The 24,903-nt window shown below is 52.2% G+C and overlaps 1 protein-coding gene across 5 annotated transcripts in view; it reads left to right on the top strand.

Moving 5' to 3' along the window:
- Positions 1–220: 220 nt before the first annotated feature.
- LOC118910821 (B1 bradykinin receptor-like) overlaps positions 221–24,903 on the top strand; it is a 53,042-nt gene continuing 28,359 nt past the window's right edge. For 2 of the 5 annotated variants that reach the window (XR_008992401.1, XM_036882311.2), the window contains exons 1-2: positions 221–599; positions 21,736–21,848. Coding sequence is in view for 3 of the 5 variants with exons in the window: in XM_036882311.2 (XP_036738206.2) it covers positions 21,775–21,848 (74 nt within the window). In the remaining 2 variants the exon portion in view is untranslated. The remainder of the gene's footprint in view (positions 600–21,735; positions 21,849–24,903) is intronic. The other 3 variants (XM_036882314.2, XM_036882312.2, XM_057488162.1) reach the window with 3 other exon arrangements.

Here is a 24,903-nt window from a genome sequence, read left to right as displayed (position 1 = left end):
ATTAGCTGAGTTAATACATTCATGTGCTTAGAAAAGTGCCTGACACAGAGTAAGTTATTTATGTGTCAGGACGGTTACTAATCTTCATCACAGCCCTGCTGAGCTTTGCCACAATTACTTGCATGGCACAGCTCAGAGGTTAAACAACTTTCCTGAGGCCCTTAGCCATGGAAAGGCTGACTTGGAAATCCAGGACTGGCTGATGTTGAGCCCAGGACATGTCCTGGGACACCTTTGCCACTCCGAGACTCCAAAGGGCAGCCAGTGTACACAATAGAGCATTCCTTGGACTAACCTGGAAATCTTCCACGTGGCTCACTGAGCTCTCAAGCCTCAGGGGGCAGGCGGAGTCCTGGGCAGCTGCAGCCATCTCAACCTGGCTTTTGGGTTCTAGAAGCTGTGCCGGGTGCAGGGCTAGTCTGGAGGTGGAGGGAGGAAGTGCCCAGGAGGGCGATGACATCACCGCCCAGCCCTTGAAAGATGAGCTGTTTCCCCAGCGACTCCAGCTTGCTCCAGCGCCCGGGAGGGGTGGGGACATCGGGCTGCCCGAACGGACTGAGGGAAGGACTGAGGTGCCCGTGTGGCTCACTCCGAACAAGGTGGGTGCCGAGCAGGGGCTGGTCCAGCCACTTAACCTTTGCGGGGAGGACAGGGGGTCCCAGCATAGAGGGAGGGTGGGATAGTGAGGGTCACAGGGGCTGACTCTCAGGCTCGGAGAGAAGTTCCCCTCAGGTCTCCCGGCATTTGGGAGAAGTTTCCTTCTTTTCTGAGCTCTGACAAGTGTTAAGAAGGGCTCCCAGCCCAAGGAATTGGCTTGTTTGTTCTAGGTTTGCCTTCTCCCTGAATTGAGAAAGCCATGTGTGTGTGAGTGTGTGCTTGCACGCGACCTAGTGATTTGATTTTTATAGACTCTGGACAGATACCTTATACTAAAGCAGCAAGGTGCTAGCGTGGTGCAACAGGAGGTGTTGGGCTGCAGACGCCAGATCTAGTTTTTCACGAACAGTTGTGCTGCTCAGTGGCCCTGTGTGACCCCGGACAAGTTACTTAATCTCTCTGAGCGTCAGTTTCTCTGTCTGCAGAATACCCTGCTCCCTTGCTTCCTGGGTGGCAGAAGTTAAATCAGAGCGCAGACGGGAGGGGTCTGTGACTATTGCTGGTGTGCACTGAGGACCTCAGGCAGGCTGAAAGTCCCTCCGTCCTGGCCCAGGGCAGAGGGGCGACATGAAGCGCTGATTCAGAGCACAGGCTTTGTATCCAGCCCTGGGTTGGAGTCCCAGCTCTGCTCCCTTTCCCTGGGTGATTTTTTAAAAATTTTTTATCAAGGTATGATTGATATACACTCTTATGAAGGTTTCACATGGAAAAACAATGTGGTTACTCCATTTACCCATATTATCAAGTCCCCCCAATACCCCAATGCAGTCACTGTCCATCAGTGCAGCAAGATGCCACAGTCACTGTTTTTGCCTTCTTGGTGCTACACTGTCTTCCCGGTGATCCCCCACACCATGTGTGCTAAACATAATACCCCTCAATCCCCTTCTCCCTCCCTCCCCAGCCACCCTCCCACACCCCTCCCCTTTGGTAATCGCTAGTTCCTTCTCGGAGTCTGTGAGTCTATTGCTATTTTGTTACTTCAGTTTTGCTTCGTTGTTATACTCCACAAATGAGGGAAATCATTTGGCACTTGTCTTTCTCCTCCTGGCTTATTTCACTGAGCATAATGTCCTCCAGCTCCATTCATGTTGTTGCAAATGGTAGGATTTGTTTCTTTCTTATTGCTGAATAGTATTCCATTGTGTAGATGTACCCTGGGTGACATTTTTGAGCAAATTACTTTTTACCCATCTCCTGAGCCATGAAGATGGCCTGGCAGGGTAGTTTCAACAATAGAAATGGGCTCACAGCTGCGATGGGCCACATAGGCAGTCGGTGCTGGACAAATGGAAGCTGTTACTAGAGCCGCCGAGGACAGGCAGTTTCCCAAGCCCAGGTCTGGGTGAGGGATGGGTGCTGCTTTCCCTGGCAGGTTAGGATCTGCCTCCCTGACTCACAGCCGCCTCTGGCTCCCGCCAGCCCACAGGAAACGGGAGCACAGTCCCAGATGTGGGATAATGAGGGCCCCTGGGCCCGCCCCACCTCCTACACCTTCTCTGAGAGAAAAGGCCTTAGGAGACCTGGGGCTGGATGCATGACCCCAGGAGACATTGCCCAACCCATCACCTCCAGAGGAAAACGATTCCGTGTCCTAGGCGCTGGCAGCAGCGGGGGTGACAGCAACATTCCACGGTCGGTCGGGAGCCCCACGAGCCTGAGGGAAGAGTTCCCTGGTTTTCCCCTGCTTGGGGAGGACTCAGGAAGGGTGGAGAACAGCCAGGAGGAGGGGTTTTGGCAAACATTGAGAACAAGCAGGCTCCCATGCTGTCGCCCAGGCAGAACCCCAGGATCTCAGCTAATGCTCTACCCTAAACTCACAAAACCCCTGCACTCGTGTCCTCCAAGCCCCTCACTGCACAGATGAGGAAGCAGTCTCAGGGCAGGGACAGAACCTCAGAAAAGCCCTTTGCTCAGTGACTGGGGAAATGCCTCAGCTTCTTTGGGACTTGGGCTCAGTCCCTTGTGAGTGGGGGAAGGTTCAAATGATTGACTGAGCCTGGATGGTGAGACCAGGGATTCTGGATTAGACCCAGTTCAGGAGATGCTGCCCAATGGATCCAAGCAGGGGAAACAGCTGTGCCACATGGTCTCTGGACCAGTGGAACTGTGCCCTGCAGACCCACCCAGGGCCTGTGGTTTTCAGAATGAAGGCAGGAGTCTAGTCTGTCCATTCACGGCTGCCCTGAGAACCAAGCCCTGCAGAAAGTGGGCCCTCATCTGTATTCGCCAAATGGCTGTGTGGTTGGATGGAAGGATGGAAGGATGGACAGGTGGATGGAGGGACAGAAAAATGAATATCGGTCACATAACAGGCACTAAAATGCACAAAGCATATTATAAATGAAAGAAGTCAATCTGAAAAGACTATATATCATGTGATTCCAGTTATATGACATTACAGAAAAGGCAAAACAATGGAGGGAGTAAAAATGTCAATGTTGCCAGGATTAAGGGGGGAGGGAGGAATGAATGAGCTGTGCACAGAGGAGGTTTAGGGCATTGAAACTACTCCGAATGGTATTGGAATGATGAACACGTGTCATTACACATTTGTCCAGACCCACAGAATGGACGGCACCACAAGTGAAGCCTGGTGTAAACTGGGGGGATGTTGATGGTGGGGGAGACCATGCACAGATCAGGGAGGGGGTACATAGGAACTCTGTGCTTCCCACTAAATTTTTCTGTGAACCTAAAACCTAAGAATAAAGGCTGATTTTTTAAAAAATAAAAGCACGCAGAGCAGATCTGTGTGTTGCTTGGAGAATTCCTAAGGCACTTAGACTCTCCCAGGGCCATGAGTCAGACGATCAGAACTTACTAAGACTTGACATCCCGAGTGCATCACTCCCAGCACCTGCCCGCCCAGCAATCCCCTGACCCGTGAGTGTCCGTCTCAGTGCACACGCTTCCAGGAATGGGGAGCCCACTGCTTTACAAGGCCTCCCGATTCACCTTGCAAGAAGTCTACTGTTAAGCAGTCCTTCCTTAGACTGAGGGTGAGCCTCTCTCCCACTGAGCATGGCCCACTTCCTATTTCTTGGACCTGGACTGTACAGTTCTCCTCCTTGAAGGTCCTGTCTCAGTTAAATGTCCACAGCTCCTTAATCAAAACCCATCTTCCAGACACCCCCCAGGCAACAGGTAGCTCTTTGTCGTTCAAGTGATATTGGAGGCTAGAAAACTAAGAATCTCCCCCCAAATCATCACAGCACAAGGCAGGCGGGACAGACTCAAGCTCTGGGTCCAGTCACGACTGTTTGGTGGCTAAGAGAGCTCTCGAGCCTCAGTTTTCTCCACTATACAATGGGACTGTCACTCCTATTTCTGAGGACTAAGGTGAAGTCTAACTCAGGCGTGTGGGTGCGGGGCAAGCAGGTCCCAGGTCCCCGCAGATGCCCACCAAGCAGAGGAATGGCCTGCAGGGGCCAGGATTAAGGGCCTAGGGCTCTCAGAGGAGCTGCCCCTGCCCTACAGGGGGGTCGCTGCATCCAGGGGAAGAAGGCACCCCAGCGCGCACGCTCCTGTTCCCAGGCGATGCACCTGCAGGAACCCTGTCACAGTTCCCCGGGGAGCTCACATTTTAGGTTTCCACCCCACCCCACCCCAGAGCCTCTGGGCCTCCCTGATCTCTGGGGCCAGGGGAGCACTGTCAGGTGGGGCACAGAGAACCAGCCCCCAGACCCCATCAAGCTCACTAGCTAGCACCTCAGGCAAGGCACTTGGCTTCTCCTCACAGGTCCACATCTGAAAACCAGCTGCGCCGGATACCTGGTGGGGTGTTGCAAAGTGTGGAGCGCCAGCCCAGCTGCAGCTCCGCCGTTTCTGTGGTTGTTATTGTTCCAATCTGTATCCAAGGCACCGGGTCTCCTCCTCTTTCCTGTGGGTTCCCTGAGCAGCCATACCCCAGCGCCTGGCGGGAAAAGACCAGCCGTGGTCAAACTTTCACAGGCATCCCAGCCACCTGGAATTCGAGTCACGCAGAGCCAGGGCCCTCCCCTGGGGCTCTAATGCGGCAGCATGGGCGTCCGAGGGCCTCCTCATCTCTCCACAGCTTTTAAGGCAAGAGGGCCTCTGCCACACTTTAGACAAAACTGCCTTAGCAAAGGGCTTTCTACGGGCAGCAAACCTGAGGGGAATTCAGGCCCATCCCTGCCTTGGACTCCAAAGCCACTCTCCGCAGACCCCTCTCCTGGTCCCTACAGCTGAGAGATTTGAGGGCCCCATCACTGCTCCCAAGCCCTCGTCTCAGGAATGGGCAGAAAGCCTCCCCCTGAGAACTGCCCCCTAGAGCCTCCAGCCCAGCTCCCCGGAGGGAGACTTGGGCCTGAGCATTCTGGGCCACATCCCTGTGTCCTGCCTGCCACCCAGCTGGATGCACTCACAGGAAGGACAGAAGCAGCCCAGTGCGTGGCACTCAGAATAGGCCTGCAGGGTGACACCCTGGCCGAGGGCCCCTCGGGTCCTCCCAGCGCCGCTGAGGTCGTACCCGCCCAGGAGAGGCCCTGCCTACCCTGAAGCCTCAGGGAGGGAAGGGCACCACCTCTCAGCACCTTGGACAATCACCCCTCTCTGCCCCCCTTTGTCTATTAGTGGAGTGAGGGGTGGGAGGAGGGGCCCTTCTGACGGGAAATGTCCCAGCTAGAACGCAGGAGCACGACAGCGAAGGTGACGAGCCAGGCCAGGTGGGAAAAGGTGTAAGCCCCTGGTGCAAGTGTGCTAAATGCTAACACGGGGCAAAGGCCTACAGACCGGGGACCCGCGCAGGTCATCTGTGGGAGCTCAGACGACGGGAAAGAGGGGGCTCGAGTTGGAGCACGTAAGGCAATGCTTCCCATGTCCATGTTGCCTCTCCCCCTGCCTCCTCCTCCTTCTTCTTCTGTTTCTCCTCCTCATCTTCCTCCTCCTTGATCCAAAGCCAGTTGCAGGGACTAAAAGCCACCCCCGCTTCTCCCCAGCAGGATGTTCTGGGGCAACCATCTGGGCTCTTCTCATCAGAGGCATCTGGGCCTTGTGGCTCAGCCTTACTCTGGAATAATACTGCTGGGCTGCAAAACAGAGAAGTGAGGATTGTTATATGTTAAGAGGCATTCAGGCTGCTTGCATTGCCTCCCTAAACAATGAATGAATGAACACACATCTGCTCCAAACACACAGAAGATGTCTGGGAGGAGACACAAGGAACCAGTGAGGTGGGCTGCCTCTGGGAGGGTGATAGGGGTCGGGAGAGAGCCAGGAGGCAGGCTTAATGGCCGCTGTATGCTCTTTTGTACTCTAAAATGTTTATCCTGAGCATGCATATATTTCAATGTAAAAAAAACAAAGGAAACAGAAAGGGAAATAAAGGGACAAAATCCTCCAATGTTGCCATGTCCCATAGTCTGGGTCTGTCCTAAATCTCTTGCTAGGTTCAAGAAGAGAGCCTGCAGATGAAGGTAGAGGACAATTCTCCCAGCAGCCAGGCAGCAGCAAGGGAGCGGATGGGACCCCAGGGCAGTGGAGCAGACAGGCCCTGTGGTACATTGTGTGACTGCCTGAGGACGTGCACTGAGCATCTATTAGGCACCTGCTCTGTGCAGAGCACCAGAGGGCAGCGGGGGCCATGAAAACAGTATTTTCTAAAAAAAAAAAAAAAAAAAGTTCTTCAAAGTGCATTCCAGTCAAATAAGAAATTAGTCCCACTAAATAATTCAAGAAAAGGGGAAGACACATTATAGAAAAAATTAGTGTGATCCGTGAAATCAAAGTCTAAGGTATGGCTAACAAATTCATTGTAAGATGATTTTGAAGGTTAGTAACTATTTAGAAAGGATGCTTAAAATAGAAAAGACATAAAAATGTGATGATAATCTGGAACTAAAATTTCTCATTTCAACTAACTCTGAGGATGGGAATGGGAAGGGAAAAGAGAAGAAAAGGTGTGCAGAAGAGTTTATGTTATCTGGATTATTGGATTATTTTTCTACTCTTGATGCTAATAGATGGAGATAATCTATTTTTAATATATCTGTTTAAAATTTAAAGATAACCATTAGAAGAGTAAAAAACTATGTACATTATAAATATGAATTATGTTATTACTTTGTACTCTACAAAGAATATGCATTCCAATGAATATTTACAGAAATTTATCATTCTAGGCTCTGAAGAAAACGTCAGTATAGTCTCAGATGTAGAACTCTTACAGGCTGCATTAGCTAACCTTACTGTAGAAATTAACATCCAATAGAAAAACTAAATATCACAAACCACTGGAAAATTTTAGAAAACACTCTTCCTCCAAACTCTCCCATCAGAGATCATCAAAACTGAAATTATAAATATTTGAGGAGGGATCAACTACAAGAAGCCAGTTATCAAACTTAAGGGATGCAGCAAAAATCATATTATGAAACAGTAAGATCACAAATAGATGAATTGGATGTTAAGTTTAGGAAGCTAGACAATAAACAAAAAGTAGAAGAAAGAAAATAATGATGACAAAAGAAAGTGATTAATCAGAAAGGGAGTATTAATATTCCACCTAAGGAAAAACCATGGGCCAGCTCTTTGACAAGGGGGTCAAAGGGAAATGGTGGGAAGTGATATGTGCTGTGCAGAGAATTACAGTAAGTTGCTCGACAGAATGATGAGGGGCTGTGTAGTGGGGTGGCCAGGAGGGGCCCAGCAAGCCAGCCTTATCCTGGGCATGCTGCAGAGGAGGACCTGCCTGCCTCAGGATTCCCATCAGCCCCAGCAAGGTCTCCTTTCATCTTGGCCTCCAGGCCCTGCAAGGGGTCCTGCACCCCTGAACAGAAGGCATCTCACTTACCGAACAGACAGAAGGCCCTGCCCCACGCCACGGCCTGTGCCTGGGATCCCACCATCCCTGCTTCAAGCCTTTAGACACAGTTCTGTCAGAGACCACAAACCAACGGGTATGCTAGTATTTAGCCATCAGTATTTTTAAAAAGAGTCAATATTTTTAAATTGGGATATTTCACATAAAAACTCGGATTCCCAGCTTGTCTAGAAATGCAGGTGGCTCTGGCAAGATTGGGCTTGAACCCCAGCCCCCGGTGGGGCCTTGCCCATCAGGGGCGCTCCCAATGCCCACCCCTCACACAGAGCCACACCTGCTCTTCCCCAGCCCCCTCACCTTGATGGGCCCCCTTGAATCTGAGGCCCTGCAGACCTTAAGAGGCACACGCCTGGGGAGGCCCCCTGAGACAGGACCAGGCTGGTCACAACCGGAAGAAGGGACTTCGTAGAGTAGATTTAAATGGGCAAAGAGTGCGGAGGGGACTTGCTTCCCCAACACACACCCTCTCCTCACATGGCCCCTGGAAAGAAAATCCCACGTAAGGGGAAGGAAGGGTCCCCCCTCTCCCCACACCAGGCTCTGGAGGTTGAATGGTGTCATGGGCCTGTGATCACGCTGCAGAAGGGAGCGGCTCCAGGCCTAAAGCAGGAACGTGCACTGGTGGAAACCATACTGCAGGGCCTGAGTCTTCTGAATGAAGAAGAGAAGTGGCTGGTATAAACCTAAGGGAAACCTGAGCTACCCAGGAGGCTAAGCATGCCAGGCTCTTTGATGCCTCTGGGCTTTCGTTCATGCAGTTCCCATGCCTACAGTGCTTTTCCTCACCTTCCTCCAGCTTCTTCACCTCTCTTATTTCTATTCACCCATTAAGACAAAAGAGTCTCCCCTTAAAGGAAGCCTTCTATGCCCATTGCCAGTGGGGCCAGGTCATTCCTTGGGGCCTCACAGTGACAGCACTCTTCAGGCTGTGTTGTGGTTGTCTGTGTGTCTGTCTCTCCTGCCAGCCTGTGGGCCCCCCTCAAAGGCCAGACCTTCTTCACCATCTCTCCATCCCCAGCTCCCAGCCCAGGCCTACTTCAGAGCCTCCTGGCTGTCAAGGCCTATAGCCTGGTGGGTTCAGCCATGCCTCCTGGGAAGTTGGACTCGGCAGTGAGAGTAGGAGGGGGTCTGGCCATCAGAAGCTAATAAGAAGCCATTAAGTGCTGGAATCCTCTGAGTGTGGTCTCTAGCCTCCAGAAGAGAACAGGTGTCCAAGGAAACCTCTTTCTCACTGCAGACTAATATTTGGGGGGTGGAATCTCAGGCTTCTCTTGTGGATCTCACCATGCAAGCCAGCCCTAGTATCCAAAAGGCTCTGGAGACAGATAGGCCACTTGTGAGCCCACCAGCCCTGAGCCTGGAGACCCTTCCCCAGAGGAATAGGGTCTCCCTCGATTAGTCCCCTGGCAGCCACTGTTGGCCTGCATCACTCCACAAAGTCCCCCTTTGAAGGTCTGCTGGCCCCTGAGTGCTGGCGTCTCTAAAAGTGGCCTCCATCCAGGCACAGTCCCTGGGCGAGGGGCGGGGCTGTCAGTGACAGCCTAGCTCTCTAGGCTTGGCCAAAATTGCTTGCTGAGTAAGAATGGCAGGTCACTGACTTCGCTGAGCCTCTCCCTTCTCACCTGTATCTGGGGACAGGGGCCACCATCCATGGCCACCGGGCTACCAATAAACAGGGCTGTGTGTGGGCGCCACACCGTGCCAGACCCTGGTTATTCCCACCTTCCTTTCTGAACCACTTACTCTGGTTCCTGAGCCATCTGGGTTCCCAACCCAGAGAGCTGCCCGCGAGGAGTGCGGAGCCTGGTGGGAGACACAGGAGAGGGCCCAGTGGGCTCGAGAAGTACTTTGCATCTGTAACCCCAGGTGCAGCCCAGAGGACCCTGGGACTGACACATCCATGGCCCTCTCCTAAGCCTCCTGAATCACAGTCAGATGGCAGGATGGCCACCCTTCCCTTCCTGGGCCTCTGTCTGCCAGCACCCCAACACATGGGGGCACACACACCATGCCAATGCACACACACTACAGACACCTTACACACACACCGTCCCACACATACCCTGCCTCCCGCTGCCTGCGTGTCCCCATGCCCCACCTGTGACATGCCTAGAGTGTCTCAGTTGTCTTTGTGGACAGGTCTCAAGTTCTTTCCCAAGAGGGTCCTAGACCAGGAAAGCAGAGGAGGGTCCAGGTCAGAGAAGGGGTACGCCGTGGGACAGACAAGGCGCTAGAGACTGCCTAGTGCCACATGACAGAATTTCTCAGCCTTGCCCTGGGTGCCCTTCCAACCGAATGGGTCACAAGTATTCCCTCTGATAAACCCCTAACAGGGACGGTATCCAGACGTCAGAGGTGGAAGTGTGTCCAGAGAGAAACAGAACAGCTCAGGGGCAGAGCTGGGTGGGAACAGGGTCTGGTGCCTCCAGACCTGGGCAGGCAAAGGTGTCAAGACAGGAACTCAGGCCTCGTGCTCAGGGCCAGGGAGGAGACCAGCCTGCTGCTGAGGAAGGAAAGACCAGGGCTGGAGATTCTGGCTGGAGCCTGAGCTCCCGGCCTAGGCGCTCCCCACGGTGGGAGTAATCCCGAAGCCCAAGCTGGGTGCTCACCACCCTGACTGGGACTCTGCATGTCCTGTCAATGGACCCATGTGTTTACTGTGAGGATATGTAGCACCCATGGGGACTTTCCTTGCAAGTGCCCCCGGGGGAATTTCTTCTGAGAGTCTGGACTGTGGTGACTGGCTGAGTGGGGGGAGAGGGGGAACTGGCGCAGTCACTATGCAGAGCAAGCTGTGAATTTGGGCAACAGCAGGGGTGCCTGTTATTCATTCCTGAGGCAGGAAAGCGGGCTGAGAGCTGAGGAGGTCCTGAGTGCGGGGGAGACCCCACTGGGCCCTCACCACAACCTGCAGCCAGAGAGAATGCTCCTTGTCCTACAAGCAGGGGGACTTAAAGTCACACCATTAGTAAATGTCAGAGCTGGGACCTGAATGCCACCAGTGACTCTATCATCCAGGCTTCTCGTCACACAGAAGTTTGTGTGTTTGTATGTGTGTGCATGTGCACTGAGCACCAGTGGCTAGAACATGTGTCAAAAGAAAGTCACTGCAGTGGTGAGGCCCGCCTGGGCACCAGAACAAACAGATGTAAGAAAGCTGCCTGTCAGTCACAGACCGTCCTAGCTGGAAGGACTTTTAAAGGTCTATGTAATGAACTTCTTCTTTGCCCTACAGATGGGGAAACTGAGGCCCAAAGAGGGAAAGCCACCTGCTCAAAGTTTCATGTTCAGTCAGTGGCCCAGGGTAGGTCTAATAATAATAATAACCACAGCAAGGGTGCTGGCAGCTGCCACAGGTGGATGCCGGCTCCGGGCCAGCCCCTGGGCTAAGGTATCTGACAGCACCTGCTCGTTCCATCTGCATGACAGCCACCAGGGCTGCAGGCTCTTACCATCTCCACTCTAGGGACAAGGAAGCCAAGACTCAGGGGAAGTGAGGAGGGGGGGTCAACCATGCCTATCCTTCTGGGAGCCCCAGTACTAAGCCGATATGTGGCCACAGGCCACTCCTCTGGGAGCCCTGCGAAGGGAGCACACTGATGGCGGCAGAGCTGCAGGGCCCCAAGCCCCTTGGCGCCCATGTCCGCGCCCCTCCAGCGGGGCCTGCCTTATGTGCTTGACCACAGTCAGCTTGGTTCTCTTCCTTTCTGGTGGTTTTGGGATAGTCACTCGCATCCCCACTTATGAGTGTGTGACCTTGGATAAATCTCTTCCATTGGCCACGCCTCAGTCCCCTCATCTGTAAATAGGCATAACAGGCCCCTTGCAGGCCAATCGTGTGGATCAGGGAAAGAACTGGTATGCACACCTCCCGGGCATAAACTGTAAAGTGCAGTGCCCATTGCTGCTAAGTAACTGGCATCGTGGAGTTGCGGCAAGTGCAGAGGGGTGGGGTTGGGATGCTCATGCAAGACTTGGGACACATCACATCCCTCTCAGAGCTTTAGTTTCGCGCCTGTGAAGCTGGTCGGAGGGAGGGGCGGTTGGACTAAAAAAATATCCCTGAATGGTGAGATTCTTCCAGCTTGAAAATTCTGTGGCTCCAACAGTCACTGGTACTTGGCCGTTCGTAAAGCTCTTTTGCCCTGGAGACCCCGAGGTCAAATCCTGCTCCACCACGCCCACCGAACAGCCAGTGACCTTGGCCAGTGCCCTTTAACTAAACTTGGTTAAGCCCCTGGCTGGACCCTGAGCCTGTTTTGTGGTTTATTAAAATGAGCACAATGCTGTGAGCCCCGCCCTCCCACAGGACGGAGGGGACCTCAGCTCCCGGGAGCACCTTTACACAGCGCCCCAAGCCTGGTTTTGCCATGGAATCACTAAGGCTGTTTCTGCCTCTGTAAAATGGGGGAAATGAAGCCTATCTAGACTCGTCATGAGGATTCAGTGAGTTAAGGTGTCACGTGCTCAGGACAGGGCTGGCACCCGGGGGGAGAAGCCAAGAAGGTGAGACCTGAACATGAGCTCACAGCTGAGACCACCTGTCGTGCATGGGCTGGGCAGAGGCGCAGGCAATCATCTCCCCCAGGAAGCTTCTGGGCCCTCCCACCCTGGGCATGCTGCCCAGCTACCAGCCGTGTGACGGGGCAGATGACTCCATCTCTCTGGGCCTCTGTTTTTTCACCTGTAAAATGGGGATAGTAATAGTACCTTCATCCAAGATGGTTGCGGATTATGGGAATTAATTCATGGAAGCACTTCGATTGGCCATCATAGTAAGTCCTAAAAACAGAAGCAGTTGTTATATTCTGGGAGCTGGCACACAGTAGGCATTCATAAGTTGGGGGAACGAGAGAGGTGTAAACAGAGAAGAGCTTATTGACTATCTGTGAAATGGTATTTTAGATATACTGGGTGAAACATATTATTAAAATTAATGGAGCCTGTTTCTTTTTCCTCTCCTTTAATGTGGCTACAAGAACAGTTACAATTACTTGTGGCTCACGTTGTATCTCTGTTGGACAGCTCTGCTGTAGGCTGTGAGAACTGCAGAATGGATAACCAGGACTAAGTAAATTTTGAGGAAGAAAAGATAGAGATGTCAGGAAAACACATAGATTAAAAGAAACTTAAGAGACATGCCCATTGACCCATTGTGTGAAGTAGATTGGGTTCTGATTTAAGCAACTAAAAAGAAGTCTGATATTTATGAAACAATCCCGTCAGAACACTACCCCCTGCAGTCAGCGCTAGCCAGGGGGTATTGTTCATTTCTTTAAGGCGTGATAATGAGTGTGTGGTTACGTTTTTTGAAAACAGAGTTCTTTTCTGTTAGAGATGCACCCTGAAGGATTCATAGTTTGAATATGAAGTGTGTGCAATTAGCTTCAAATCATATGGAAGGGGTGGGTGGGCTCTGGTACGGAAGCCTCGAGACTGGCTGTGAGTTGGCAGTTACTGAAGCTGGGTGGCAGGTCCATAGAGTTCCGTAATGCCAGCCTACCTACCTGTGTATGTATTTAAAACCTCCCATAACAATATGCTCAAAACCAAAACAAAAAGACAAAGCTGGGGCTCTGGCCCAGACTGCCGGGTTCGAATCCCAGCTCCACCTTGCTGGCTATGCCACAGTCGGCTCATCTAGAAAAAAGAAAGATAACAAATAGTCCCTACACTGCAGAGGATTGTCTGTAATGTACCGAAGAATAATTCATTCTGTGGGCACTTGACACACTGTCACCAGTCTTCACAAAACCCTCTTCCGGGGCTATTTTACCAAGAGGTGAAGTCACCTGCCTGCCTCAGGTCCCCAGGCAAGACACGTCCGCAGTTTGCGTGTCTCCCGAGTCCAGGCACCATGCGAACACCTGTGCTCAGGTCTCTGGGTCAGTGTTTCATGTCCTCTCTGCTTCTCCTGTCATGGGAGATTTAAGGCCCATTCCTCTGCAGATCAACTCTGAGAGACATGCGCCCTCCCACTCCTTTCTGAGAAGCATAAATAACCTTGGCAGAACCCACAGCCCTAGAATTCTGAAGGTTGACTCCCTGCATTCCAGAAGGGTCCACCTCTGGCAGCAGAATTGGGCAGAGGCAGTGATCTCATGGCTGGGGCAAGGCTTTGACTTGACTGGGGCTTTGACCCGGGCAGGACTGACCGGGTGGTACCAGGGCCCGGGACCCTTGGAGGCTTCTGGGAGCCCAGCCAGGAAGCAGTGAGACACCCCTGCGGCACTGACTCATCCTGCCCATCTCCATAAGAGTCTTCAGGAGCCAACAGGTGAGGAGATGAGGCCCTGGAAACACAGTGTGCTGATCCCATTGCTTCTGCTTGCTTGCTTCTCAGAACAGGGAGCTCACTGCTTCTCCATGGCAGCTCATTTCCTCTTCAGGGACATGGTTGTGCAAAGGTGTCCAGAATCATCCTTTATGAAATGAAAGCTCAGAGATGACAAGCCATTTTTCTAAGGTCACACCTGGTACTCAGCGACAGGGGTTGGGATTGGAACCCAAGGTTCGGACGCTCAGCCAATACTCCCTCCACCTCATTGTTATAGAGCCTCAGACAAGGGAGAGATTTCTTCTGGCTGAGAGGCCACAGAAGGCTTTCAGAGGAGGTAACATTTGAGTTGGTCTTTGAAGAATGGCACTAGGTTGTGGCTTTGTGTCCAAATTCTTTTTGTGCTGCACACCATGTCTGTGCTTCATCTCACAGCGAGCATGGCAGACAAAAAGAGAATAGAAGCCTGCTGAATGAATGAATGAATAAGTGGGCAGGAAGGCCACTCCCAGGAGATGAATGGACAAAGACACAGGTCCTTCCAGAGCCAAGGGCATGTTGAGGGGAGGCTTTAGAACTCAGGTGTTACCGTGGGCAGAAAGGGGCAAAACTCCACCTGCCCCAAATTCGGTGCTCCCCACTGCTTCCCTTGCGTGTGCCCTGGGAAGGACCAAAAGCACTTCGTGCCACAAAAGATTGTTTTTCCCCCCAGCTGGCTCCGTGCGAGTCTGCGAGTCTCCGTTTATTGTCTCCTTATTTGGTAAACTGGGCCGGGTGGGAAGACAGGTCACAGTACCCACGAACTGCAGACGGGCCTGCCCAGCAGTGGGCTTGGTAGAGGCCCCGGGCCAGCTGCCCTCTCCTCCCACCCCAGCACGGCTACTGCCGCCCCCCAGGCCACCAAGGCCTTCCAGGGCCTGAAGAGACTGTGGAAGGAACGAGCATTCTGTACACCCAGCCTGGGCTGCTCCAGGGAATTGCCTCTACGGAAAACACACCCTCTGGCCTGCAGCCCCCTTCCTTACGTAGGTTTGGTTTTGCTCTTGGGATTTCTATTTCCTTCCATTATAAATTATGCACATGCTCAGGACCAAAGCCCTGGAACATACAGGGAAGTGGAAAGAAGCGGAAAGAAGACATCTTTATAATGGAATAAAGGCAGCTGCTCTTCAGGTTTTGGTGTATGCCCACCGCACCTCTGCCCGGGCTGGGTATGCAATTGGGGTTTTTAAACATGCTCACAAAAAGACAATGTTAGCACTCAGCTCTGTCTTCCACGCAGGCTGGGGGCAGCTGGGGGATCATTAGGAAATAACAGGGGGCCTGGGGGGTCAGGATTCTAGGTTCAAAGTTGGGCTCTGCCACAAACTGGCTGTGTGTCCTGGGAGAATGCCCACTGTCTCTGATCCTCCATGCTCATTTCTGCAGCATGAGGGGGTCTGATGAAATAGTGTCCAAAATTTCTTCCCACTGTATTATTCCAGGATCAGGTCAGATTAGCTTGGGGAGGGTTTCTTGGGGTGGAGGGAAGGAGGAATCCGCCTGGCATGAGAACCCCATGTTTCTGTTTAGACAGCCCCTCAGGCTCTGTCCCCAGTGGCCCCAGACCTGTCAGTGCTTCCAGAGCCCTGGTCACCTGTGGCCTGGACCAGACCCCTAAAAGGTCACTCCAGCAGAAGGCGGGCAAAGCCTTGGTTCCTCCTGTAGCCTGGCATTTACTCATTATGCATCTTCAGACCCCTCATCACTTCTCTGGGCCTCAGTTTTTACCTCTGTAAAAGAGAGGGTGGGGGTAGGTGGAACATTTTCTTTTTAAGCAGAACACTTTCCTCTAGTAAAATTCTTTGCAGAAATACGACACAGAGCAGAGAGGAAGGAAACACTGACCTTTATGGAGCATTTGAAGTGTGTCAGGCATTGTTCTAAGCACTTTCTGCCCATTTACCTTATCCTCACAGCAACCCACAAAGTACTCCAGTGCAATGAGCAGCCGCATTTGACAAAGAAGCAGGGCTCTGTTGCTTGTCCGAGGTTACACACAGCTAGTGAGTACTGGAGCTGGGACTCTGACCCATTCGGATACTGGAGCTGGGACTCTGACCCATTCGGATCTGTCATGAAACCCGAGGTCTCTATTGTCCCAACCCCATGGGGACACCTCCAGGCACCCAGACCAATGCTCTTTCACATTCATGCACACACACGTGCACACACATACACACACACACACAAACACTGTGGCTGCTCCTCTGCAGCCCACCTGCCAAGCTCCCCACTCAAGCCCCAAACCAAAGGCCTAAGGGGCTGCTGACTTCCCAGCCCTGTGCTGATCCCCTAGCCACCCCCTTGCAGCCAGCTGAACCCCAGTCTCAGCTGCCCTCACCATCCAACCGCAGCCCCAAAGCCCAGAGCACAGGCAAAGAGGTGGGAGCACAGGAAATGTCCTTGGGGAGTAAGAGTGAGTCAACATGACTGGGGCAGGGGTAACCCTCAAAACAGGCCTTTCAGTTATTTTACCAGAAAAATGAATTTAGTTAGGAATAGCAGAGAGCTACAATTCAGGATATGCAAACCACCACAAAACCACAGGCAAGTCCAGAGAACAAAGGAGAGGAACAATCTTTGTTTGAGGAAACGTAGGAGTTGGGAGGGTCTGTTCTAAACAAGCTGTCTGTTGGAGGAAACTGGGAGGTCGAAGTGTCGTGGCTTCTCATTGGCTGAGTCGTGACAGTCTCTCATTGGCCAGGCTGTTGCCAGGCAAAGAGAAATTCTTTCTTCCTCCCGCTGAGTAGTAAAGTATGGTCTTCCTCTTTTGGGGAATGCAGGCTGCAAGGAGTGGTCCAGCAGGAGAGCTTCCCCGCCTGGCCCTGCAACTCCATCTTAAATGAGGTTTTCCTTATTCAGTTTCAGAGACACCATGAAATATATTACATGGAAAAGGGGTGGAATAAAGGAATGACTTCATAAATAATAATAAACAAACATAATGCATTTCTTAAAAGGCATCATTATGAAAAAAAAAAAGGCATCATTATGACAACCATGGGACAACATGGAAAAATTCCCTTGATATGCTATTCCATATAAAACCACAGGAGAGAAAGGATGGTTGCATGTGGATATGAATTTTAATATGATTAAGTACTCTTTACTCTGATTGTATTGTATTTTAAAACAAAAAGGGAGATTTTTTTGTAAATGGGAAGGATTAGTGTCAGGATGTCAGATGAAGCTGCTCATTCATTAAAAACGACAAAACCCAATGTGGGGAAAAGAAACCACGTTGAACAGAATTACCTACCATAATGAACAGGAAAATGATAAAGACTAAAATGAGCCCTGAGTCAGGTAAGCACAGCCTATCCTCTGCTGCAGAAAGCAGGGTGGGTGCAGAGCTCTGCTTCTCAAGGCTCCCGCAGTTCCCCTGTAAATGTTTCCAAAACATTACAGGCCCATAAAATGTCCAAACGCCAGAGAGCCCACATGCACATGTCTCGGACTGAATCTGATCTCATGATTCAGCGTTCTTTGGAGTTCCCAGAAGACAGGTTGACTTCCCAGAACCCCATCTCCCCTACAAATCGCTCTGGTCATTTTTCAGGGAGAAAGAAAGCAGGCCCCTTGGGAAGTGTGTACCCAGGCCATACTTTTTACTCCTACTGAGGTTGATAGGGTGCCCGGGGCTCCATCAGCTCCACTGTACCCCAGTATTTGCTGTGGCCTGAAGTTTACTTTTGTGACTGTCTACAAGAAGCATCTTTACTCGGTAATCATATAAATCAGATTTCAGAGGAAAATATTTATTCTGGGGAGGTGTCCAGAAAAGGGTTCTAAGCTGGTATTCAGGAAAACTTGGTTCTTTCTATCTCTGGCCCTGACTCCAATTTTCTGGGTAGTCTGAGAGATTTTCTTTATGGAGTAAGTGTTCTGCAAGAGATGAGAATGCACAAAATACAGTAGAAGCCATGGTGGAGGGTAAAAAGGCAAATGAGGTAGGGTCTTCCCCTCTGAGAAGACTGAATGTAGTGGGACAGATGGATACACAGACACACACACACACACACACACACACACACACACCACCGAGAGAGGGGTTGCAGACAATAAACAGAGCACACCCACCCTCAGACCCAAGGTAGAACTGCACAGTCTCAAGGGTTACTCTGAACCAGCATGCCTGGGATATTCCAGCCGCACGCTCATCCCACCCTTCAGCTGTGCAATCAGTGTCTGAGCAGGCCACCTGGAAGGGACCCCTCCTAGATGCCCCCACCAGTGTGGTGGAAGCAGAAGGGCCCCTGGGTAGTCCACGAAGAACAGAGCACATTCTGCAACATGTTCACCTCGTGCTTCAAGCATTTCACACATACCGACTCATCTACTGCTCACAGTGGCCCTAGAAAGCGAGGGCTATTTTTATATTAAGCCTCAAATAATGTATCTGATGGAAAGGGAACAAATTCCAGGCCTGGCTCCCATCCCCATAAGCCCAACCACCAGGCCGGGCCTCCCTGGTTGTGACATAAGTTTCCAGCAAATGCGTTGAGGCTACATTTCCCACATGCAGTCCTTCTACATGCATAGCTTCTGCCATATCTATGTCAGCTGTACAACTACTTCCTTAAGAGCAACTTATTTTTGAAATGTGACATCATGTTACCAACTTAAATGGAAAATGAGTATCATTTGTCTTTTTAAAAAACTGTAAAAATACATACAATGGACCATAAACAACCCTATTAAGTCTGGCTTGATTGAGGAGGTCAACCAGGTTCAGGGCCCACTCCCTTTGTGGAAAGGGGGGTTACAAATACCAGAAAGGTGTCAGACACGTGCCAGCACCACCTGAGACCTTCCCTGGGCCTGCTTGGGAGGAGTCACTAAATATTCAGGGTTATCTTCCATCCAGTCCACACTCTCCCTTCAGGAAGCACCTCACGGCTCTAACGTGGAACCACAAAATAACAGACAAGAGTTGGCCCCGGGATTGGGAGATCCCTGCCAGGTGAAACCTGGCCCTTGAGAAAATATGGCAGCCACAGCCTCAGAGCTCCTCAGACATGGATTTTTGGAAAACCAAAATAGGCTCCCTTTGAGACTGGGGGAATCTATTCCTGACAGCACTGAGCTCCAGTGTTTATGTGATTCAACGAGGTGAAATACTTTTAAAGTCTTAGTGTACAAATGCATTTTAACGTTGGATGTTGCTTATAATGCATCACTTTGAAAAATGAGGGGAAGGCCCAGCTGGAGACTCATCTCCTCCCTGACCAGGTGCCAGCATGCCCACCAGGCCGGGCTCCCTCCCTACATCCCTTCAAATAGTTCTCTGACATCCGATTTCATAACCCCAGGATATTAGTCAGGATCCCTGTAAGAAAAAGAGGGCGCATTCAAACTGAGGAATAGGGGGAGAATTTTCAGAGGGTCTGCTGACAGCGTGTAGCCAGTAGGCGGGGGCACTAAGGACCTCGAGCGAGCACAGCTAGGCCTTAGCTGGGTGTACCACTCCCCGCTCCCACCTCACTGAGGCCAGAGCGGGCATGAGGAGGTGGTAGCTACCGGAATCACCAGGCAGTGAGGTGCAAAGGGCCCCTGATGGGAGCTGGGAGCCCAGCCCAGGCACAGCCGGCCCCTGGCGGCCCCCGAGGGAGGGACCAGGGAGACAGTGGCTCAACCCCACCTTCTTCGCTCCCTCTGAGGGTCTCCTGCTGGACCCCACTGAAAGCCCAAGGTACAGTTCCCACGGTGGGCTGCAGGGGGTGTGGCCTTGAGCCGCAGGGCAGCTCCCACCCTCAGAGGGCCACCCCAGGGCAGCCCCCACAGCGGGTGCTGCGGGACAGAAGTCGCCTTCCCTCCCCTGACTGCTCCCATGCTTCTAAACCACTTGCTCTCCGGACAGCTGGGGAGAGAAAAGCCCTCTACTTTGTTTTGAAAATGAGGGCAATGTTTACAGACATTAGGGAGCAATTAGGATCCACTGAGGCTGATTCTGCCAGATCCAGGGACACCCAACCAGGTGGACCCTAGCAGCAGGCAGTGAGGAAAAGCTGTGCACCTCCCCAGGGTGACCCTGCTGAGAGGTGCTGAGTTACCTGCACAGCTATTACTGGCCAGGTGGAAACGGGCATCCTGCAGGTAGGCTGAGGTCCCTCAGCTAGAGGGGGAGCCCCATGGGAGCAGGGGAAGCTCTTCTCGGCTCTTCCCCACCAGATCTCAGTGATTGTTGTTGAGAAGTGAGTCCAACACATGACCTCTGACCCCTAGTTGAATTTTCTTTGCCTTCCAGAAAGGCAGACTTCTAGGCCTTTCTTCCCTTCCCCAGAAGGGTTCCCCTCTTTAAAGGATCAGAAGGACTTTGCTGCTCTTTGCATTGCTTGCAAATTCCAAATCCTCAGCTCAGCTGTGCTAAGGGATCAGCGTAAACCTCTGCCAGGTGTTAACTGGGTATCTTCAGCTTCATTTCCTACTTACCAACCTGATCTTCTCTTTTTCTAACTTGTTCAAATTTCCTGAACCATCTACTGCCCTAGCCCCACCTCACACCACTGAGTTAAGACAGCAGGGCTTCTGGAAGCCCTGGTGCCCTGTCTTTGCACAGACTGTTCTGGGTGAGGACTGGCTGAAAGCTGGGGAGGAGCAGTTTCATGGCCACAGGCGTGTACACACACACACATGCATGTGCACACCCAGCTTTCCACACCCTCTCTAGACAGGAGTGAAAGGTCACGTGGGATCCTGGAGAGAGCTTGAGGTTTGGCACCAGAAGGGGGGTTTAAGCCCCACCTCCAGGTCTTGCCAGCAATGGCCCTTGGACAAGTCGCCACCCCGGCACCTCAATTTCCCCTTTGCAAGGCAAGTGTACAACAGATGCCTACCTCCCTGGACGGGAGTGAAATTAGACATGAAGGGGGAGGAGAAGGTTTTTGTCAGTGGAAGCCCACTGGGCCGAAAGCCTCCACCTTCCAGCTGGAGACCTGGCTCAGAAGCTGAGAGCACAGTGTAGCGTAGCGTAGCAGCAACCACCCAAACGTCCGGAAGCACTCTCCTGCACCCGTCCCCTCGTCACGCTTCGAGCCCCTGAGATACCTGGGTCCAGTTTGCCTCCGTTTCATCGGCGTGAGCCTGTGCTCCAGCCAGACCCCTCCCCTGAGCTCCAGACCCACCAGCTACTTACACCCCTACTTGCAAATCTCAAAAGCACCCCAAACTTAACAGGCTCAAATCCAAACACATGACCCTCTCTCTCCCTGATCCTCTCCCTCCCTGCTGTCCTTCACAGGGGACAGCGGCACATGGTTGGTGGGGCTGGGGGGTGGCTCTTGACACCTTCCTCACCCTCATCCCCAACTGCTCCATGTCCCTCCTTGCACCAGGCACGCCAGTTTTACCGAATGCCTACGGAACTCATCCTCCCCGTTCCCCAGCAGCCTGTGCCTAGTCTAACAGGCAGCACCTGCTGACTGTCTCCTGCTTCCTCTCTGCCCCTGCCTCAGTCCCGTCTCCCTGCAGCTCCAGGGGCTAACACACGTCCACACCAAGCTTCTTCCTGCCTCAGGGCCTTTGCGTTGTACAAACATCCGCCTCTCCACCGCTTTCCTTACAGCCAGTTACTCCCTCTCACCCTCAGGTCTCATAATAAATACCCACCCACCCCCTGCTCTGGGCTGGTTTTGGACCCCAGGTTATATGATTTCATATCACTGATGTCTATTGTCAACTACTTAGTGACAGTCTGAGCGGTGTCTGGCTTCTCCCTTAGACTGTAAGCTCCTGGAAGACAGATGCTACAACAGCTGTAAGCCTGCTCTCACTATTATGTCCCTAGCACCCCGGGTTGCAGTAGATGCTTAATAAATGTTGTTAAGTGAGATGCCCCATTGCCCTTTCCTAGTGGAGAGCACGTGTGCTTTATGGTCCTCAGCCGCCATCTAACCATCTCTTTCTCTCTGGGCAGCCCAGGCAGGGCCTCACTCACGTCCAACTCTGAGTTCAAATGTTCTCTGCCTGGAAGAGACCAATGTTCCTGTCTGTTCATGAGGACCCTGTACCCACCACAGCCTCTTTCAGGTAAGTCAAGGGGATTCCTGGGTTTACTGTTCATGTGGGGGCCAAACAGCCAGAACAGCGGGGAGACCACTGCCCTCGTCTCCTGGACCACAGTTAAACCGGCAGGGAATGCAAATGCACAGACAGAAACCCTCAAGGGCTGGGGACTCTGGTGCTCCAATCCCCACAGGCCCGCTGGGAGCAGAGGGAGTGGACTGTTCTATGGGGTTTGGTGGGGTGCAGGAGGAGGGTACATCACTGGTGGGCAGAGGTGAGCTGTCCCAGATGAGGTCCGGGAAATGAAGAGAGTGACATGCTGCCATCAACACCCAGGAATCCGACAGAGATGCACCAGGCCGCTGTGCAGATGGGATGTCTCTGACACATGGCTGACACCTGGTAGAAGGCCAGGACACTCTAAAGAGAAAATGTGGGGGGAATTGATCTCACATGGGAGGCAGAGGAAAGGAAGGGTCAGTCCTGAGGGAACAGCGTTGGGAAGACAAAGGGGAGAGGGGCCCAGGCTGGCCTCTCAGGCAGGCGTGGCAGGCATGGCCTTCTATAGAAATGACCAGATGGCCATCTCAGCTGGGGACCAGGCCCTGCAGCTTGCAGTCATGCATGCCCCGGGCCACTGTCTGATGACCCTGTGGCTTCTCAGAGACAGCCCCGGGCAGGTGCCACCCATTGGCTAGGGGCCATATTGCTGGGAAATTTACAAGTAGCATGTGGCATGGTCCCTGTCTCCAGAGAGCTGGACCAAGGGGCACCTCCCCAAGCTTGGCAGCCAGTGAAGACAGGTTTTCTGTAGCTGCAGAAAGGAGGCCAAAGCCTGGAGCAAGGCGGCTGTCCAGAGGAGGCCCAACTTTCAGAGGGCCTGCAGAGAAGCAGCCGCTTACAAGGGTCAGGAATTTAGGGCCCGGGGGAATGGCTTATCTGTGTTGCCTGATATCTGAGCCCTCAGCTGGAAGACTCCAAGGCTGAGGAGCCAGAACCACCTGAAGGCTTAAATGGGGCCAGAGGATCCAGATCCAAGATGGCAAGTCAGTTCCTCCCCACGGAGCTGCCCACGTGGCTGCTTGAGCATCCTGACAGCATGGCGGCTGGCCCAGAGCAAGCAGCCCAAGAGGCCAAGGAGGAAGCTACAGGACACTTCGTGACCTAGCCACAGAAGCCACACCCTGTCACTGCCACCACTGGAGGGAAGCAAGTCACTAAGTTGGGCTACGTTCACTGCAAGGGGAATGAGGCTCTGCCTTCTGAAGGGAGAGGTATCAAAGAATTTTTGGCTATAGAAAAACCACCACTGCACCAGAGGGATCTTTCCAGCTCCCACCTTAAAGCCCTCAAGGACAGAGCCTCGCTTTCTCTGCTGCAGTGGTGACTGTCCCTCTTCCCTTATGTCACTAAATCCAAGCTCATGCCACTCACTGCACAGCCCATACGTTGACGGGCAAGGTGTCAGGGTGAGGAAAGTGACTTTATTTGGAAATCCAGCAGGCCGAGGAGATGGGGGGCTCATGTCCTAAAACCCCATCTGAACCCAGGGTTAACTGCAAGCTTCTTTTATGCTGGGGAAGGGGGAGCAGGAGGGAGCAGGTTAGGGGGTAACTGAAGGCTGCAGACATCTGGGTGCCAGCGAGGGTCTGAGGAGAGCTGAGACTCTCCTCGGTCAGTTGACTCCTGCTAACCCAGGTCGGGTCACGAAGTTCCCATAAATCTTTGACAGGGCAATCATTGCTTTCATACATATTTCTGTGTGTCCTACAGGAAGGCAAGCTTCAGGTAAGGGGCAATTTGCAGACACCTCAAACATAAGCAAAATTCCTTTCATTGATGATCAACAAGCCTTCGTGCAGGGCTGTAGGGCTGAGCAGAAGCCCTTTTCTTTTCGGCCCAAAGGTTAAGGCAAAGGAGACAAATACAGTATGGAGGCAGAGAAGCCAACTTTTTCACTTGGTTACACTTATTCAACCCCACCTCTTGCTGGTTCCCGCCTCTTCATCCAACATCTAGTCTGCCTTCCAGAACAGGCCAGCGGCACCCCCATTTCCATGCCTCTATTCAAGCTGCTCCTTCTGCCTGGTCTGTCCTCTTTCCTGCTTGTCCCCTGTTGAGATGGTTCTCATCCTTCAAACACAGCTCCAGCGTCACCTCCAACCTTCTCCCACCAATTCTGTGTCTACTGCCCATCCTTCCACCCCAGGGCACTCATCAGACACTGGCCCATACGATAAGGAAGGAATGTGTTGTATATCCTCCCATCATGGAAGCTTCAAGAAGGTCCAGACAATTGTCAGGAGCTCAGGCAGGGCAGGAGACACATGGTGTTAACCTCTGGGTCCCCACAGCCAGGGTGGAGCTCGGCATGAAGAAGATGCTCAAGTCACATTTAAAGGGCAACACATTGATGAATGAGTTTAACCATAGGTCCCCGCCTGGTCCCCAAAAGCAGCCATCTCTCCAAGAAGTAGAGGGGGTCTTCCTGGGAAATCCCAGAGGCAGTCAGCAGATTCTTTCCCATAATTGGTTGCTCAGCTCCTCCCCCACGAGTCTACCTAACCACCTGGGAAGACCCTCTACCTCCCCATTGCTCCCCAACCCACTAGGAAAATGCCCAATTAGTCATGCCCTCACAGGTGTACTTTCTGCTCTCCAGTGTGTCTTCATACCCACCCTTTCATTTGAACCTTACAATAGCCATGCAAGGCAAAGAAAATAAAATGGAAGCTCAAAGAGGTCAAGCAATTTGCCCAAGACCACAACTGGGGTCAGAGCCTGTGTCTGTCCAAGCCCCATGCCTCTTGGCTAAAAGTAGATGAATTAGCCTTACCAGCAACACTTCCAGAAAGTTCTAGAACTTTATGCCACTTCCTAGAAAGTTAAATGCCCCATGGTCTGAGTCTCACCCAAGAGTGAAAGAGGAGCTAGTGGGTTCATGGTGAAGTCGCCAATACAAGAGCAGGACCATGCCAACTGTGCTGCTGGAGTTTGGATTGGTTGTTTTAGTAGGTTCACAAAATTAGATAACTATTAATGTTTATTGACTCAAGTCCAGTGCTTGGGGCTTTTTGTG

The sequence above is a fragment of the Manis pentadactyla genome, chromosome 11 (assembly GCF_030020395.1).
Source record: "Manis pentadactyla isolate mManPen7 chromosome 11, mManPen7.hap1, whole genome shotgun sequence".
NCBI classification, from domain to species: domain Eukaryota; kingdom Metazoa; phylum Chordata; class Mammalia; order Pholidota; family Manidae; genus Manis; species Manis pentadactyla.
The sequence above is the reverse complement of the archived record's forward strand: the minus strand, read 5'-3'. Positions and strand labels throughout refer to the sequence as shown.